An 18,762-nucleotide genomic window follows, 5' to 3' on the forward strand; every position below is an offset into this window, starting at 1 on the left:
AGGAAACTGCTCCTTACTGGTGACTTACAGCGGCTCTACGACTTTTATTTTGCTGTTGATTACCAGAGAACAAACTTGGGCATCTCACTGTACAGAAAAAAAACACAGCTATTCATTGACCAACGTTTACATGATTTCACAAAGTGGACACCTTTTGTCACTTAGTATAACCTCAAAAGTTCAAACTGCGTGAATAATCAGCTTAGCTTTATTTACACTGCAGATGACAATGCAGCCAGAAAATACTCCTCCTGGCACACAGTTGAAACTCAACTAACATCATGACTGCGACCAAATCTTCATCGGGATACAGTTTTTTGCTTCGTACAGTATACCACGATGATGATTAATATAACGTCATTCTCTTACGGCGCTTCTCAGAATGAAAAGCCGCCCTGAAAATATTATCACAAACAATGCACAACATGACGGCAAAAAAAAAAGAAAAGAGCAGGAAAGCTTGGATCTTGCAATAATAAGCAGCAGTAGCAAAAAAGAGCTTGAAGACTGGTGATTTTGTATTTCCTGCATCAGCTGCATCACTGCCTTCATCATGGTCATGTTTTCCAGATTACCAGTAGTGATAAGCGGATGGTGCTTTCACTCATACTGTGAGCCATCCTTACAGTCAGCTGAGAAAAGCGGTGACAATTTTTTCTCCACTTATCCTGATGTCCATGAAGACTAACAAGCAAGCGTTAACAGGCAAAGCAGCGGATGATGTTGTGCGCATGCCCTTAAAAGCATGCGGCACGCAAGAGAAAAGGCCCAGAGATGCTGCAAGCCCCTGTTCACCTTTATAAGTTGATGTCTTCAAATCACCAGTAAGCAAAAAAAAAACACTTCCGAAATTGCGCTCCCCAAAATATATCTGGCGTCCGCAGCAGCCACCGCTCCCAAAGCAGCCAATGCAATGGTCTTTGAACAGCTTTTTATCATCTTTGCTTGTTATCAAAAATGCAGCAATGCTCACAAAGGTGGTGGCACTGTTCCTGACTGTTTCAGAGCTCCTGCCTAAGGGGTAGTCTTTTGAGGCTCTGAATTTTCTCTCTAACCTTGTGTTAGCGTGCAACCCTTAGGAATGGCAAAATTGAAAAAAGATATGCTTCAACCTGCTTTAAATAGTCTATTAAAGCACTGTTGTCACCAAGAGTTTCGGTTTTTGCAAACAGTGACATCAAAAAAAGGTACATAAAATGACCAGAAGTCAGTTTGTAGCGTATTTTCTGCACTGCTATCAAAATCATTGCAATGAAACACACTTGCAGTGTGCACTTAAGCAGAGAGGGCAAGTCCTATTCTTTCCAAATAACTTACGACACATTCTGGTACACTTTTCTCAGCAACTTATAGAGACACAGCCCACCTGTTTGTAACTTTTCGTTCAGTGGTTTGTGCTCGCTCCTTCAACTGAGTGAAAACTATTCGCCGCAATGAAAAAAAATAAATTTTAATCTTTATTTTCATGCAAATGCTTAAATATGTTTCCACATAACCACATAAAATACAGAGAGTAAATATACAATTTGTCTTCCTCATTGAAAAGATAACAGTGCCACTGCAACAAAAAAATATTGTTCTAAGTGACGCAAAAATCAACTTCACAGCGAAATCTCTCACTGCGCCAACATTCAATGACCCATAATGCATTCGTCATCAGACTAAGCTTTGTGGCCGCAACTGGCAAATGACAGGGTAAATTGGAGAGACATGGGAGAGGCCTTTGCCCTGCAGTGGGTGTAGTCAAGCTGATGATGATGATGGTTGTCATTTGTCTTCCTGAACTTCTTTTGTGACCAGCCATGCAGCTCAATAAGCAAAGTAAACTCGACATCAGTCGATTTATCCCAGCCAATAGACAGCATTACTGCTTCGAGTTATGCTGGGTTCTAGACCCTTGGCTCCTGCTACGTTGCTGTTGCTGAATGATAACAGAAAAGTATTTAATATTGATGTCGTTAGCATTAGCTGTCCCACGGACATATTCTCGGAGCATGCTCCTATATGATGCTACAAGGTCAAAGCGATGAAAGCGCACTAAGATTTTACCGGTTCAGCTTTCAGTTGAAAACTTCAGAGAAGCTTCCACCTTCGGTCATGGAAAAAGGCAATAAAAACATTGAGTTCCTACGAAGGTGTGGTTAACTGCAATCTTTACAAAACAATTTTTAAGGTGGAAATCCATCATAAAGGAAGAAACGCAATACTGGGGGACAGATGCAGAAGGAAATGTACAGCCTTTGTCAAAAGTTTTCGAGTTCAGAGGAGCCTGCTTCTATACCATGTAGGAGGATCCATGTAGCGTCCACGGAAGTGCTAACCTTTGGAGAGGGGAGAAACAGCGTTCCTCTTACCTTCAAAGGATCTGGATTACTGGGGATGCATAACCCACTCTCGGCTCGAAGCTGACAAAGGCTGTATATATTCCGACATGCAGCAAAACAAAAATGCAGTTTATCTTATATTGTTCTCGCACGGAGTCACTCTCACTCAGAAGAGAAGCCACAACAAACTAATTAACAAACAGACCAAAGCAACACTATGTGCTACGAGAAACACTGTATAGTACACTGTAGTAGAATGCTCCACATTAATTTCAACCACCTGGGATTCTTTCACATGCATAAAAAAATCTAAGTACAGCAAACCCTTGTTATCCTGAACTCACATATCTCTAACTGTCAGTCAAGTTAAAATATTTTCATGCCATGTAAGAGGCACCATGTGTCTGTCACTGAATATCTTGAACGGTTCTTGTAATGAAGTTGGGTTATCTTGAAAAGCTGGCAGGCGAAATATACAACCAGCACTTTGCGCAGTCACGTCGTGAACCAATCAGCAAATCCGTGCTGGCACGCTGTGATGCATGTCACTTTGTACCTCCCGCGATTTCGCCGCCAACTGCCAGATGCCGACGTGTGCTGCCTCCACTGCTGGCCTTGACGCTTGGATTGAGAACGGGGGTCTACATCCCAGGGCAACAAAAGCCGGGCAGACCGAGAGAGAGGGGGCATGCAGAACAAACACCTCCAATTCCCCACCCCTTCTCGCAAGGGTAGTGTCATTATCTGGTCCGTGGTGGAGGGTAGTGTCATTATCTGGTCCGTGGTGGAGGGTAGTGTCATTATCTGGTCCGTGGTGGAGGGTAGTGTCATTATCTGGTCCGTGGTGGAGGGTAGTGTCATTATCTGGTCCATGGTGGAGGGTAGTGTCATTATCTGATCCGTGGTGGAGGGTAGTGTCATTATCTGGTCCGTGGTGGAGGGTAGTGTCATTATCTGGTCCGTGGCGGAGGGTAGTGTCATTATCTGGTCCGTGGCGGAGGGTAGTGTCATTATCAGGTCCGTGGTGGAGGGTAGTGTCATTATCTGGTCCGTGGTGGAGGGTAGTGTCATTATCTGGTCCGTCGGCGAGTTATCAATGCACACATGCGCTGAGAGCTCGCTTGTCCTTTGCCAGCCATAAATGTTGTGCTGCCGCTTCCCTACACAGCACCCCGTTTCACCGTAACCGAGTGCTCAGTTTTCATTGTGGAGTTTGCATTAAAGAGCAAAGTTAGACGGCTTAAATTTGGACAATGCACAATCAGTATATCTCGAAAATGTGGGTGCTTCGAAAATCTCAAAACTATGTTTATCTAGAAATTTTTCACTGTTTCAATGACACAAAGTTAAAGGGGGTTTACTGAAGTTTTTGCAATTTACCCCTGCAGAAGTGTGGCCGCCGCACCTGGGATCATACATGCAAACTTGTGCTCAGCAGCCAATTGCCACCGCTCCCAAGCCAGTACTGCGAGTAAAAGTAACAAACTCTTCCAAAAAAGGGAGAGTTAGGCATCCTGAAAACAGTCTGTCAACCTTTCTACCTTTTTGTAAGCGAAAGCTAAATTTTGATTTATCGAAATTTCAGTGATACAAAGCAAAGAACTGCCAATTTGGCCAAGCTCACTACATATTTTGGTTTGACTGCAACAGTGAAACAAGTTTCTGTATTTCCAAAAACAAAATACATGAATGAGGGATGCCGTAGTGAAGGGCTCCGGAAATTTAGACCCCCTGGGGTTCTTTAACGTGCACTGACATCGCACAGTACACGGGCTTCTAGAATTTCGCCTCCGTCAAAATTCAACCTCAGTGGCCGGGATCGAACCTGCATCTTTCAGGTCAGCAGCCAAACGCCATAACCACTGAGCCATCACGGCGGCCGTAGGTGTTAAGTGGTGCTGCTGTCAGTAACTTGCGGAACAAAAGGCATGCAGGAAGGAATAACTGTTTCTGCAGTTACCTAGTAAACATCTGTCACATGCTTCACAGGATGCTTTCATTTATCGTCTCAAGTCACGCTACAATAAGTTCAACTGTAGATACCAGAAAATATTACAACAGACTTGCTTCCCCACAGTGCATTTCTAGCGAAAATATTTTCCTGGTGCAAACTTAAGTGACTACCCAGATGTAGTTCAGGCGGCTGTTTTCATGCTTTAGATAACAAACTTTGAAACTGGCAGTAAATAAAAAAAAAAACAGAGCCCCAAAGGAAATGAGTATATAGTGCTGCTTGCTACAGTTCAATGAAGCTTCATTTCTCATAACTGTTAGAGATATTAAAACGACGAAAAGTCAGCTCAACTTGAATTCCATTCAAATACAGTAGAACCCCTCTATAGTGAAGTAGCTTGGACCAGCAAGAGCCTTTACTATACCAGGGTTTTTACTACTACATCAGTTGTTGGTTTTGGCATGGCTCTGACTATGCTCTTTGGCTGCTTACTAAGCATGAAGTGTTGGTTTATAAAAAACACTTAGAAATAGCTTACATACTACTCTTAATGTGAAGCACGGCAAAACCGCCTACACAGTGCCGCTTCCCTGTGCTTCGTGCTGTCTTACTACCACGCCCTTTTCTTCCCTTTCCTATTCCTCACTGCACTTTTACTGGCTTTCCTTTCTCCGCGACCAGCGCTGCCTTCTTTCTACGTTTGTAGCCAGCTTTACTTTTTCCGTATGCGCCGCGCACTTTGCCTCACGGCCTCAACATCTTCAAAAAAAGTTGGCTTCTCTGCGCGGCTTTTAAGCTTGGTGGTGAGGTCACCTCAAAGAGCGCCGTTTTATTGTATATTCGGTATACATACGCCTTGTGATCCTAGACTTTGCGCGTGCCGCGATGCCATCATTCCGCGGGAAGTACGTCGTCACGGTCAGACACTCTTTACTATATCCGTTTCTTTGAAAAAATCTTTACTATAACTGAAAGAAAAAAATGTACAGGTGCAGTCAAAAGTAAATGGAAGGCGACTTTGTCAAAAAAATTTAATTTCTTTAAATCTACTGCATAGTGGTCCATGCTTGTTGGTGCACAGTGCAATTCGCAAAATCACAATCAGGCTGCACATATGTATTCAAGGATGCATGAATTGGGGAGCCAATGATTAAATTTTTTTGTGAATATTGCCTTCCATTTACTTTTGACTGCACCTGTATAGTCATCTATGGAAGGCGAAATGGGAATGCAACTTCACTTTACTATATCCAAGTTTTTACTATAACCGGGTTCACTATAGCAGGGTTCTACTGTAACTGCCAAACATTGGAAAAAAGTAAAATTTGAACACGATATCTAATATTTAAAACACCAGTTCAAAGGTTGTCGGAAAAAGCTAACAAAAAAAAAAGCAACTTGCACTTCTAAAGGTACCCATTCATTTCCTTTTTGGCAGCTTATTAATTCCATGACTTATTGAATTCAATTATGCAAAGCCAGAGTAGACCATAAAAGACAATTCAGATTCAACGCAAAGCCTGAGAAAAATATGCATGACACTTCACTTGCTTACAGCTTACTGTTCTCAAAGTGCATATACATGGTCTGTTCTGAAAGTACTAGTAGGACTGGTTTTTTCCTGGGCGAACAGGCGGACGAGAGGTGGTCTGCGCGTGCAGGATCGTTGAAGGGGGATATTGGGAATGCTGGGGAAAATCGGCAGTAGGCTCTCGGCCGTTAAAAAGAGGAGGTCGCTTGTACTGTGAACCCCTGTCGAAACATCTCGTCACGCAGAATCGTCGAGCGTTTACTGCATCAGCGATACGCGATCAAATTTTGAGTAAATCTTGGTAAAACGGGCAAAGAGACTCACAACATGATTAAGGAGGCCTACGGTGACGCTTCCATGGGTAGATCAGGTGTTTTTGATAGGCACAAGCTTTTCCGAGAAGGTAAGGAAAGAGTGGAGGAAGATGACCGCTTCAGACGCCCTTCGACCAGCAAGACCAACGAAAATGTGTAGCGAGGGAAACATTTACTTAACAGTGATCTATCAGAATGATTGCTGATGACTTGAGCATTCCTCAAACCCAAGTTTTTGGGATCGTGACAGAAAACTTACCCATGAGGAAAGCGTGCGCGAAGTTGGTGCCGGGAGTGTTGTCAGAGGAGGAAAAGGCCAACCGGTAGGATCTTCTTCGTCATCTGAATGAGGACCCCGATTTTTTGTCCCGCACAAGGCGGCAACGCTGTCTCAGCCCCCCTACAGCCTCGACTTGGCCCTGCCAGACTTTTTTCTATTCCCGACAATAAAATCGACGCTCGAGGGGAAACATCACGGATCGGTAGAGGTGGTTCAACAGGCCGTGACGAGGGAGCTAAACAGCATTCCGGTCCAGGCGTTCCTGGAGGCGTACGAAAATTGTAAAACTCATTAGCAGCAGTGAGTAGGTGCGGAAGGGGTCTACCTTGAAAAATTGTAATCGTTTGTACTATTCTCTTGAATAAATTTTGTTTAAAAAAATGAGTCCTACTACTTTCAGAACAGACCCTGTATAACACTCTGCAGCAATTAATTCCTAGCTTGGTTAGTTGCAAAGCAAGTGCAAAGACATGCCTTACGATTCATGTAGCAGAAAGTTGTAGGCTGCAATCGTAAACTTTCATTTCAAAACAAAAGCTTCCCCAAAATTTCCTTCAATTAATTTATATTAATTTTCTCTCTGCTATGCAGAGGCAACAGTGCCCTTCTTTTAAGATAGACATGACAAGGCCTGTAAATCTGTCCGGCTTATCCACAATTGAAATTAACAAATGTGCCGTAAATTACCACGGTGTTTAAGATCACACAGATGCTTAGAAAGCCAGGCATGAGACCACCATAAGTGAGGAGCTCGAAAGGAAACACTGCTGAAACAATAGGCTGAAAGAAAAATATGCTTCGAAACCCAATTTAAAAACTGCAGGCAGTCATTCAGTTAAAATGAATTTTAGCCCCGTCATGAGACTACATTTATTTGACACACAGGAGGGCATCTACCCAACGTTCACTGAACAATTCTCATAATACTTATGCAAGCGGAAACAAAATGGTATTGTGTTCAAAGACCTCAGACGTCAGATCGCGCAGCACTAGCGAGCCTACCCACAATTCATAGTTCTTGCCAGGCTGGAAGATTCCACACGCAGCAGTGCCTTGAAATTTCCGTTTTTGTACAGAGCACCGTGATATCTAAGAATGCTCTAATATACCGGTCTTTTTTTTTTTTTTTAACTGGTAGATCCAGGCACTCGAGCTCAGTCAGTCATTCATTCTCACCACATAGTACTTCTCTTCTGAACTGCGTGCATTGGCCAACAAAAAAAAAAAAAAAAAAGAAACTGAAATAGGGTTTCCAGGCCATTTGGGCTCCACGAGAGCACTTCCCCAACACCTTTGCTGGTTGTGCTGTGTATATACAGGACAAGATATGAGAGGTTTCCCGCAGTTCAGTTGAGGTGCATGACACAATTTCTTCATGCAAGATCTGCCATAAAGAGATACGCAGGGTCCTGTGTTTCAAAGGAAGGAGGCATAGTTTTAGTTTTGGATGCCCCACTCCTCTTCTTTTTTTTTTTCATGCCACATAGTAGCCTTCTCCCATGAAAAGGCCTCAGAGTAGTAATCTTGCAGCCAGGTTGATGCTGTGCACATGGACTAGACTTACTTTCATGTTTTTCACGCTTTTATGTAACCCACATCCTTGCCATGTTCCTCTCATGAAAGTTAACAAACTTCATGTATGTCTACACTAAAAGACCATGACTGTGTAGCATGCCTCAGCATGTGAAACTGTTGAGCCCGCTAGTTCACTCAGTCCCAAAGCAACTCGGGCTATGAGGGACGCCGTAGTGAAGGGCTCCGAAAATTTCGACCACCTGGGGGTCTTTAATGTGCACTGATATCGCACAGTACATGCGCCTCTAAAATTTCACCTCCATCGAAATTCGACTGCCGTGGCTGAGATCAAACCTGCGTCTTTCAGGTCAGCAGCTAAGCACCACAACCACTGAGCCACCGCAGCAGCCTAAGTTTCATGTGTACAGATGTTTGCTCCATCTGCTAACTCAGTGCCAGAGCCCTAATACGCATTGTGATAGTTCCGATGCCTTTTAACTGAGCATTCATTACAAATGCATCTGCTATAAGCAAGATAAGCTGCATCAAGATGGTTTGTTCCTAGGATTTATACAACAAAACCTCGATAATTCAATATTGGTTAACTTGAAATCCCAGATAATTCATAGAAAATCTGTGGTCCCGCAATTTCTAAGGTATATTTTACCACATAATCTGAGCTGGTAGGTAACACAAGCTGCGTTAATTCGAAAATCTGAGGTGCTTTGAAGGAACGGCCGCGTTTTTACGTGAACTTGGGAATGCCCGAGTTCGGCTGTTGAGTACCCAGGTGCTGGTGAACAGCGACAACTTTAGGCAGTAATTGAGTAACATAAGACATGATGTGCCACCATATTCTGTAGATGCCAAAACTTAGCCAGAAGGACTTTGCATGCTTTACTTGCAAGTTTCACACATCGACCAATTCAAGCCTGTCGAATTCTAAAAACTGTGCAATTGTTTTTTCTTGTCACTGTTGTAAACATGATCAACTGTAATATCTTGTTCTTGGGACAGCTACTTTTATAGAATTGTATGATTTACCTGCCACAATTATTCCTTCCACTCTGAACAGTTCAGTCGTAATTGTGAAATTCGCATTATACGGTCTGTCATCAACAAAATCACTTAGATGCGAGTTTAACCAATGAGAATAAAATAATGCAACAGGCAGCTCCCGACCTGACACTTCTGTCTTTCCAATACCATTAAATGATACTACATAAGCATCCTTTCCTTTCTTTATGAAATGTTCGCAGTAAATCACATGCAACATTTCACACAGGCAAGTCCAGAACAGAATTAGTACTGGTAAGTAGGGGTGTGCGAATATTCGATAATTTCGAATATTCGATCGAATAGCACGGTATTCGATATTCGCTTCGAACCGAATTCTCGGTATTCGAAATTTCGAAGTATTCGCCTCGCGCGAATAGTGTTTCTGGGGCGCTTGCCCGCTTGCTTTATGTGGTTTAAGTTCCGAGTATTGCCGCATAGATGGCTTTTTTTTATCGCGCTTTCAACGCCCGGGGATCAGTCAATACACGAATCACAACCAGGTCGAGGTGCAACCCAGCTACAAACGAAATAAAGGTGAGGGCGACACGCTCTTGCAGAAGATCCTGCGTTCTGGCCGTCTCCGAGCCTCCGCACTAAGGCTGCCATAAGCCGCGTCGCTGCCACTGTGTCGAGGCAGACGCAAAGAAGGAAGAGCACAGCCATCAGTCGTCTAAGCTTCAAAACAAGAAACCTCAGTTTACTGTTGTTGTTGTTGTTGCGACTGAGCGAAGGATGAAAAGGAAAGTGCACGGGCCTGCCTACTGGCTCGCGCCGAGCCACCACCGCTGCCACGTGCAGATAGAGGAGAGTTCAAAGATAAGAGGAAAGAAAGAAAAACGAAAAAAGACGCGGGTCACACAACGCAACAACCGCGTCCGCCGCGGCGGACGCTGGCTGCAAAATCAGATAAGCACCGAAGCCGCGCCCGCTCCACCGCCTCTCTAGATAAGCACCGAAGCCGCGCCCGCTCCACCGCCTCTCGATTTTTTTTTCCGTTAGAGTTGCGGAAAAGATTACCAGATAGGACGGATGCGAAGATAAACACGCAGCCCTACCGCGCTATCGCTTCACCCAGTCAGGTGACGAATCATGCGTACGGAACATGAGCGACCGTTCTCGGCAGCTTTCAAGCAAGCCATCATATTACCGGCGGAGGCGCGAAAAATTCAGCGGCAGCGCGGGGACTCGGATGTCGCCGAAGTGTATACTTACGTCAATGGGAAGGGCGCCTTTAGCGTGTGATAACGCTAAGCTTATTGTGCACCCGTGGAGGATTACTGCCGTTAACGCTCGGCATCTACTCGGCATCTACGACTGGCGTCTTTTCTTGCTATTGACTGCTTGCGCGTTGATGGGAACGGAACGCCGCCGTAACCAGGGCATTGAGCCATCTTCGGTGGTGTGCCGCCGAACTCCGTCGCCGCAACTCGGGCACTCCGATACGTTGGAGGCTGAGAGCATTCTTGATGGAAGCGCGATGCTGAGTGCTGCTCGGTGGGGAGGTACTACCGGGGACAATTTTGCCAGGACGCGCGAGCGGTGCGAATGACGTTTCGCTTGCGGCGCGCGTTTTGTACAGCCGTTTCCATTCTTGCTCGAGGGAATGCAAGTCTGGGAATGTAAAAATTGTTCTTCCAGTATAAATTGCCAGTAAAAATTGTTCTTCACTCTAGGTGTTAAAATTTTGAAGTGTGGTTTTAAATAAAGCCTCAGCACAGTGTGTAATGGCATCGTGTGTTGGGAAAATAAATGGTTTTGGAAATGCCTACTGTCACTCAGCCTCTTTTTAGTGCCAGAAGTACTATTCGAACTATTCGCTTCGAAATTATTCGAAGAAAATCGCTATTCGCTTCGAATTCGCTTCGAATCAAAAAACCACTATTCGCACCCCTACTGGTAAGTATATGACTACATTCTAGTATCATAACTTAATTTCTGTTCACACAACTTCAGGCCCCGAGCACTACAGCTCAAACTAGAATTTACATGTTCTGTATATGGAGCTGTTAATACCAGTATGACTGGATCACAGCATTATCATGATGCACGCTTCATTATGTCATCCAAAGAAATATGTATGCTTTTGTAATCTCACTAATGCAGGGATTTTCACTAGCGCCCTTATTACAGCACTTAATAGCCAAGCCAAATTTTAGACCAACCCTTACTTTTCAAACCAAAGTGTCTTCACAGTGTGTCTGATGATTTAAATCCAGATACTAAAGCCCAGTTTTTTAGATTAGGTTCTCCCTTGATGAGCGACAGGACCCTTTGACATTACAATGAGGTGCACAATAATTGACCAATTTTCTTACTCTTGACACAGCAATATGCTCACACCACAGAAGCCCACGGGGGATGCTTGTGAAAGGTGTCCAGGTGTCCAGGCTTGGCGTCATAAATATGGGTAAATGTGCCTTTGCAAGGACCTGAATGTCAGTCAAGGCACTGAGGCCCTTTCATAACCTGATAACGGCAGACTTAAATCTTTTGGGAATGCGTTTCAAGGGAAGCGCAAAGATAACCAACTCATAGAGGCATCTATTCATCACGCAAGCTAAGGCTAAAATTTTTAAGTTCTGAAATAAACTTCATTGTTTTCTAAGCTAAAAAAAAATGCTTAACTCGGTGTATTTTGCAGCCACAATAGTCAAGGTTTTCATTACTAAAAAGTAAAACAGAGGCTACTCGACGAAACAGGTGCACAACGTAGTACAGCTCAGCCCACACACAATCACACACTGCACAGTTTTGCTCCCAGGAAACACACAAACATTGAAGTTAGGTTTAGAAGCACAGGGCTACCGGAACCGGGTGAAGTAAGGGAAGTTACAGCACGGGTAAAAATGCAAAGAACGGTATCTGGCTTCGTGAAGGTACACTTCTGCCTGCGACAGTCACAGGGAAAAAGTGCATGTTTGCAAAAATGGCTCATTTCCACGGTAACAGCGATAGTCAGCTCAGTTCCCCAGTCTGCTGAGATGCCATGCAGCAAAGCGAGCATTTCAGGAGGCAGTCAGCACATTACCGATCTGGAAGGGAGCAGCTGAAACATGGAGCTGATGCAGCGACCCTCGGCATCCGTGGCTGTCATCACGGAGGTGAAAAGCTCCTCGTAGTGTTCTTCTTCCGATGACTCAGCCTGGCCTGCTGTGGGTGTCTGTGGTCCCTGCAACGGAGGCAGGCGGGAGGTGTCAGTTCTCTCACTATCTTACACCTGTCTAGTGGCAGAGCACCAACCTTCTCAGCAAAGTAAATGTTACAAACGGAATGCCTAGAGGTGACATTACGCCGGCTCCAAAAAGTGAATGAAATGAAGCTGTAGCAGGCCTCACTGCTTCGAGCGGTGGTGTCACACCTGAGGCATCAAAGGCCAAACCTGAAGTTTCCGGAAACAATCCGCTCACATGGCAAACTCAATGTGATCTCCAGTCATTGTCACGAGAAGAAAAACACCCCATGCATAAGGTGGCAGTGATGAGAAGTGCACCCCATGAAGAAAATGCAAACAAATGATGATAATAATGTTTTGCTGCAAGCATTACTGCACTGCCGAACACACCACACGACAACAGCCAATGATTTTGAACTGATCCCAAAAAGGTCAAAATTCAAAGGAAATATTGTACTACCCCGTAACAATATGTTAAGAGCACTGATCAAAAACTGAGACAAGCGCAGGGATATAACAAACTGAAACAAAAAAGTGCACTGCGCTGTGCAAACGCAAATAGAACATCATACTAAACACCATATTGGTCATCAATGCCAGATCGCAGAAACAAATGATGCACAATCATGACCTATCTTCCAAGAGTTAAAATAAAAAAGAAGGGCGTGAATCCATACTATATATAGTAGCAGTCAGCCATGGCAAAAATACCTGCAGATACCAGCTCTGCTAAACTAGGTTCAGCCTTGTTTTATTTCCAAAAACTCCCACTCTCCAGAGCATACAGTGGTAATCAAATAACAGAACACTGCAAGAAGAGTGAAAATGCAAGCGATTCCGACCAGAGATCCACTGAAATGAATCACCAGTAGATGTTCAATGCCTACTGAAATGAATGATCAGTATATGTTTGATGCTTACTGATGTCAAAGCTGGAAAGCCTCAGAAGCAATTACGGAAGTGTAGACAAATCCGTTCAATTGAAAACTACAAGTCACATCACTTCTACAGCTGTCACCAGGTGCTTTTCCGCTAATAAGAGTTTTATTTTTAACTCAACTTGCTTGAAAACGCAACTAGAAAAACTAGAAGATTCCTGACTCCACGCTACTTCACTTGGCTTCATGCCGAATGGAGAGTGCAGAGCCATAATCCGTGCCCAATCCATATTTCAGACGCTCGACAGACGCGATGATGGCACAGTGACTGCAGATCTGTCGAGGCCATAACTTGTCTCATGGGATGGTTTAAAGGAGCCCAGAAACCCAATCTTAGTTAACTGTTTTGCCTGTTGATTGCATACAGTGAGTTATAATGGTGCTATTAGCGTCGGTAATACCGCATATATTCCGTTTTTTAATATTGTAATGTCCTCCCAAAAACAACTTCACAGCTCTGATGGTGTCGCCACACAGTGGCGGGATTTTAGCAGCGGATATGACATCACCTCGCGCGCTTGATGATCGGACAAAGAGTAAATATACTGCAAATTGTGTGAATAAATAGACACATTTTGCACCTGTCTGCGTTTTATATTAGATCAACAAAAACAACTTGTTTGTCTTAGATAAAAGCCCTGCAAAGCAAGTAAAATAAAAATACACCACCAGGAGCGCTCTGGCATGGAAACGACGTTGCCAGTCTCAGCAAAAACGAGTTACAGGGAGCAGGCAACCATGGAGTGCAAACTTCCGCGACATGCTCTGGCTGGCTGTTTTGATTGGTTGCGCCAGGCGCCGTCATTGGGAGAGCGAAATAGGAGTGGGAAGCCCCGCCAAAATCCAGTTGAGGGCAGCGTTTTGTTTGCTTGTATTTTCAAACTTCTCCACTGAATAACTCCCGTTCCTGTGCATCGATTCCTGTAATTCTTTTTAGGTCAGCATCTGTGTGACATAAAGAACCCACCTGAAGTATAGCCGGTATCCCCCCAAGCAGTGTTTCGCAGCCCCTTTAAGGCCTCATAGCCATTTGTCTACACTCTCACTTGTGTGTGCGTTTCAATAATGAAGCATTCCACTCTTCACCTTCTCCATGTCCTCATCGTCCTGTTCTTCCGCCCTGGCGTTGGCTGCCAGCAGGGCTGCTTTTGCAGAGTCAAAGCCTTGCCAGAGGTCGCAAGCATCGCGGTAGGCCTGAGTGTCTTCCTGCAGAAGCAACAGCAGTGGCCACGAAAGGACAACAAAATTCAGTATAGTAGTACGCACAATTCAGGTAGGCATCACGCTTTTACAGAAGGAAGAACGTGGCATAAGGCCTCAGAAAACACTTCCTTGCACAGCAAAGTGCAACAACACTGATGAGGGCAGTCTTAAACTGCATCTCCTCTGCGTCTTAGCTTACGACGTACTGTTCAACATAGCAAAGTAGGGTAGCTGGTAATGCATTTTTAACATGCCAACAAAATCCCAAAACCGTGCAGGGACTGCTCCATCTAAATATTGCTTCATCAGTAGAATTTGAAGTGCATGGTTTGGTGGAGAAAGTGCCAAGGCTGAATCAGCCATCGTCCCAGCACTGATGAAATACTGCTCCACATGTATAGTCGGAAACTAATGAAACACGATAATATTAGTCAAATGTTTAGGGGAATCCCCCAAGGTGGAGTAGATTTGTAATAAGGGAGTAATTACTCATTGACATCCACCCAAGCGCAGCCATACGGCTACAAAGGAAAGCTATACAGCTTTCTCAGAAACTTCGCAGTTAAAGAAAAATTCGTCCTGCTCCGGGGTTCGAACCCGGGACCACCGCTTCACCGGAGCAGTCGCTCTACCAACTGAGCTAACGGGGACGGCAAGCTATGGCAAGAGCGAATTATTACGATAATATTTTGACAATATTAGCGGCTGAGCTTCAGTAGATTCTGTGCATGATAAAGAGTAAATTCTCTAGAGTGAATACCGTATTTACTCGCATAATTTGCGCACTTTATTTCCTAAAATTAAGGTTTCTTCAAAAAAGGGGGTGCGCAAATTACGCGAAGATTTCATGAACACATCCTAAAAACACTACAAAAGTCGCAACATGGAATGTGTACAATATACTGCTGCATATAAGTCGACTCTGCAACTCGTGCCCCTTGCTGACAGAAAAAAAAGTGGGCTCCAAATATAATTAGAGGTTGGACTTTATTTTTTGAGAATCTGGCTTACTTTTTTCGTGTTTAATTGAGAAAATTATCATTTTTTTCTTTTCAGCTTAAACCGAAAAGTCCAACCCCCGGTTATAACCATGTGACAACATGACAGGTGGCAAAAAAGATTGCCAGCACCGCCGCGGAGATCCCAAGTAGCCTTTCTGCTTAACTTCCCGTTAAGTGTTGATACTTGGATCATGATGACCAGCACATGACCCTCATGCAGCGCTTGCTCATAGAATCCAAACCTCTTTAGAAGTTTCAGAGTGAGCAAGCAATACCAAAACTAACAATTCGAGGCACATGACAGCATGAGATCGCACATACACCGTCCCAATAGCGTGCACGTACCATCCTTATGATATGTCTATACCATCCCAATGTCCCACAGGTACAAGCAGAAAAACAGTGATGTCTGCTTTTCATTTGCCTTTCACGCGGCTTCCACCAAGCACGGCACATTCCATTCCAGCAATGAAAAAAAAAAAAAAAGAAGTGACAGGCAGCATGCAGAAGATGGAACATGCCTTGTAGTAGGCTTTTGCATTGGACACCATGAGGGCAACATCACTGGTCATCTGCTCTAAGTCAGTGTACTCTTCGGTCTTGATCTTCTGGTGAATCCGAAGCATATCAATGGGGTTGGTCACCACCTCGTAGTAATCCGCCTGGCTTCTGGCACAAAGAAACAGGGGTTGAACAAAAAAAAAGGAATCTGTTTCACAAAAGTGCACACGACTTGCACAAAACAGCAGGGGAATAAAGGCAGAGGATAAGGCAGCGACAACACTGACACTGCACTTTAAAGGGCAACTCCGGCGATTTTTCAGCCATTTTAAGTTAATGGCTGTTTTGTGTTCCTAAGAACCTCCTGTAATGTGTACGATACAAGGTTTTCAAAAGCAACCGTAAAATAATTTTTAAACAGCAAAAAACGCAAAACTCAAAACCGAAACCGCAAAACCGAAACCGGGGAGGTGCCTTCGTGCGGTATTGACTGTGACGTCACGAGCGGGTTCGCCACGCTGTGAGGTCCCCGAAGATATCGCAACTACCCTGAGCCGCGCTGTCGACATGACTGAAAGCGCGGAGGACAGCTTTTCCGAGACCAGCGAGTCTTTAGAAGACTACTCATTCGACGATTTTGGACTGGACGAGTCGCCTTTCAGGTATGATTCACCGCCGCGCCAGCCAGCCGAGTCACACCACAGGCCGCGTCACCTGCAGCACGGGGACGGTCTGAACTCGGAGAAGTGATTACTTGAGTCATTTCTCATGCATGCATTTGTGACAGAGTCGTCAGAACTAAAGTTAATGAGATGATCCCGCCGACAGCTGTTCGTGTGGCCAGTGCCGGCCGACCGAGCCTGATGAAAGAGTCTGCTGCCGGAACATTGCCGCGGTGCACAACGTCCTTACAGGGGCATGCACCACGAACAGTCCTCTCTGCGAAGCTTTATCTCGACGGCGAGCTTTTGGAAGTGAGTTCACGCCAGCTACAGTTCTACAATCCAACATACCGCTTATTCTTGACGGCCGCGCTTCGTTCAGCTGGCCGCTGCGATAGACGGTTGTACTAGAATAACGTTGGCACAGAATATGCCTTCAAGCGCCAGTTAAACGAAGCCTTAGCGAGTCCAAAGCTCTCTTTGAAGTACACGCTGTCTTCATAGCAATCTGGCGCGAAATGTTCCGAGCACAAGCGGGAATGCTTCCTCGGAGACCAGTTTACACGGCGAACAGCTCTCACCAACTTGTCGCGAAGGTTCTTATCGCTAGGAAACCTATGCTAGATCACGGCCGTTGTCACAGATCAAGAATTTGTGCACCCCACAGCACAACAGAAGTTGCCGTGACCCATCACTCCGGCGTACACATCACATCAGCTAGGCACGTTGAGATGGCGCGAAATTGCACAGGTGGTCGAAATAATTCCGGAGAGCTCCACTATGGACCTCTTTCTTCCTTTCTTCTTTCACTCCTCCCTTACTAGACCCTTACGTCGCGGCTCGGGTGTCCATTACTGCGTCATTTACTTTCCTCAAAACCAATTTTCAGTTTTCCCCTGCACTACCAGCGCCAGCGCGCGCCCAACCAGCTTGACACGCCGCCCCGCCAGTGACGTCACAGAACAGGGTGGCCTGTAGAAGTTGCTCGGTCAGTGGGTGCCACTCGCGTCAGCTGGCGTCGAGGAGCGCTTTTCTTCAAAATTCGCTTGCGGGAAAACTACGCCGGTTTCAGGTGCGAAATTTTACATGAGTCATCAGACTATCATAAAGAATACAGACTTAAAATTTCATTTCAATCGATGCACATCGAAAAATCGCCGCAGTTGCCCTTTAAAGGGAAACTGCATAGCTTTTAGAAATCAATGAGCTTAAGAGGGTCGAATGTGTGCAACTTGCAGGTAAGGCATGCGAAGTCTTTTTGGGCTAGCACCTGAAATAGTGAAGTAAGCGCCGATTAAAATCCGGATGCCCTTCAAGCTTCTCCGCAGCACACAACGCCAAGTGGGGGGCGCATGATAACGTCATCAAAGGTATCAGTACATTTCCAAAGCACAAACGCCTGCTTCAAAGGAAAAAAACCAACGCCACCAAAGGCGAACCCTGCCCAAAGTTGTTTGGCGGCGTCTAGCGCGTCAGGGCAGGGTGTGTCTGACGACAGCGGTAATTTGAAATCATACCTTCCGTGATGTCACGCTGAATTTCTCTGCACTCCTCTGGTGCATTGAGGAGAAGCGCGAAATTCAATCGCCGATTACGTCACTATTTTAAATGCTAGTGCAAAAACACTTGGCATGCTTTACCTACAGCCTACATAGATTTGAATACTTGAATATCGCGGAATTCTTAAAAAATTGCTGCAGTTGCCCTTTAAATGTCACACACTATGTTGAGGCCAACATCCTAGAGAGCACAAAAAACTATGTAGTCGCTTTTAAATTCTTTCCCTGCACATTCATACAAAAACATATGTAACTGTACAGACAGTAGAAGTGCCAGACAAACGGATGGTCAATGGTCGCGTTTTTACAAAATGAAACGGTACTGGAGGGCTAAGAATTAATTTCAACCGCCTGAGGTTCTGAAAAGTGCACTGAAACCTCAATTCATGGGCATAGCCACATTTCTTCTCCACTAAAATGTCGTTGCCGCAACGTGGATCAAACTGAAAATTCGCACTCAACAGCCAAGTACCTCAGTCACTGAGCTACCACAGTGGGAGCAAGCCAAAAGGTTTAAAAGTATTTTACTGTAAACGACAAATTTACTCCATAAACCATATTACCCTCCAACAATGCATGATAAACTCATCCTTTAGTTTCATTATATTTCTCCCTACATCAACCATCTTAATAAAGTGGGCACTGAAACATGCAATTCAAGAACTGCCCCTCATTCTTTTATGCCATGAACATTCAAAAATGGAATCACCATCTCACTGCCATTGCTCCCTCATCTAGGAAAACATATC

At 44.7% G+C, this 18,762-nt stretch overlaps 1 protein-coding gene across 10 annotated transcripts in view; it reads right to left on the reverse strand.

Annotated features, from left to right (window-relative positions):
* Positions 1 to 18,762, reverse strand: part of polybromo (protein) — an 82,155-nt gene that overhangs the window by 60,452 nt on the left and 2,941 nt on the right. For 7 of the 10 annotated variants that reach the window (XM_089545684.1, XM_089545676.1, XM_089545682.1 and 4 more), the window contains exons 4-6: positions 15,809 to 15,960; positions 14,174 to 14,289; positions 12,006 to 12,146 (exon numbers count right to left, since the gene is read on the reverse strand). In XM_089545684.1, the coding sequence (XP_089401810.1) occupies positions 12,006 to 12,146; positions 14,174 to 14,289; positions 15,809 to 15,960 (409 nt within the window). Of the gene's footprint in view, positions 1 to 12,005; positions 12,147 to 14,173; positions 14,294 to 15,808; positions 15,961 to 18,762 lie in introns of all 10 variants that reach the window. The other 3 variants (XM_089545679.1, XM_089545677.1, XM_089545675.1) reach the window with 3 other exon arrangements.

The sequence above is a fragment of the Amblyomma mixtum genome, chromosome 5 (assembly GCF_055824585.1).
Source record: "Amblyomma mixtum isolate Tamu chromosome 5, ASM5582458v1, whole genome shotgun sequence".
NCBI lineage: Eukaryota > Metazoa > Arthropoda > Arachnida > Ixodida > Ixodidae > Amblyomma > Amblyomma mixtum.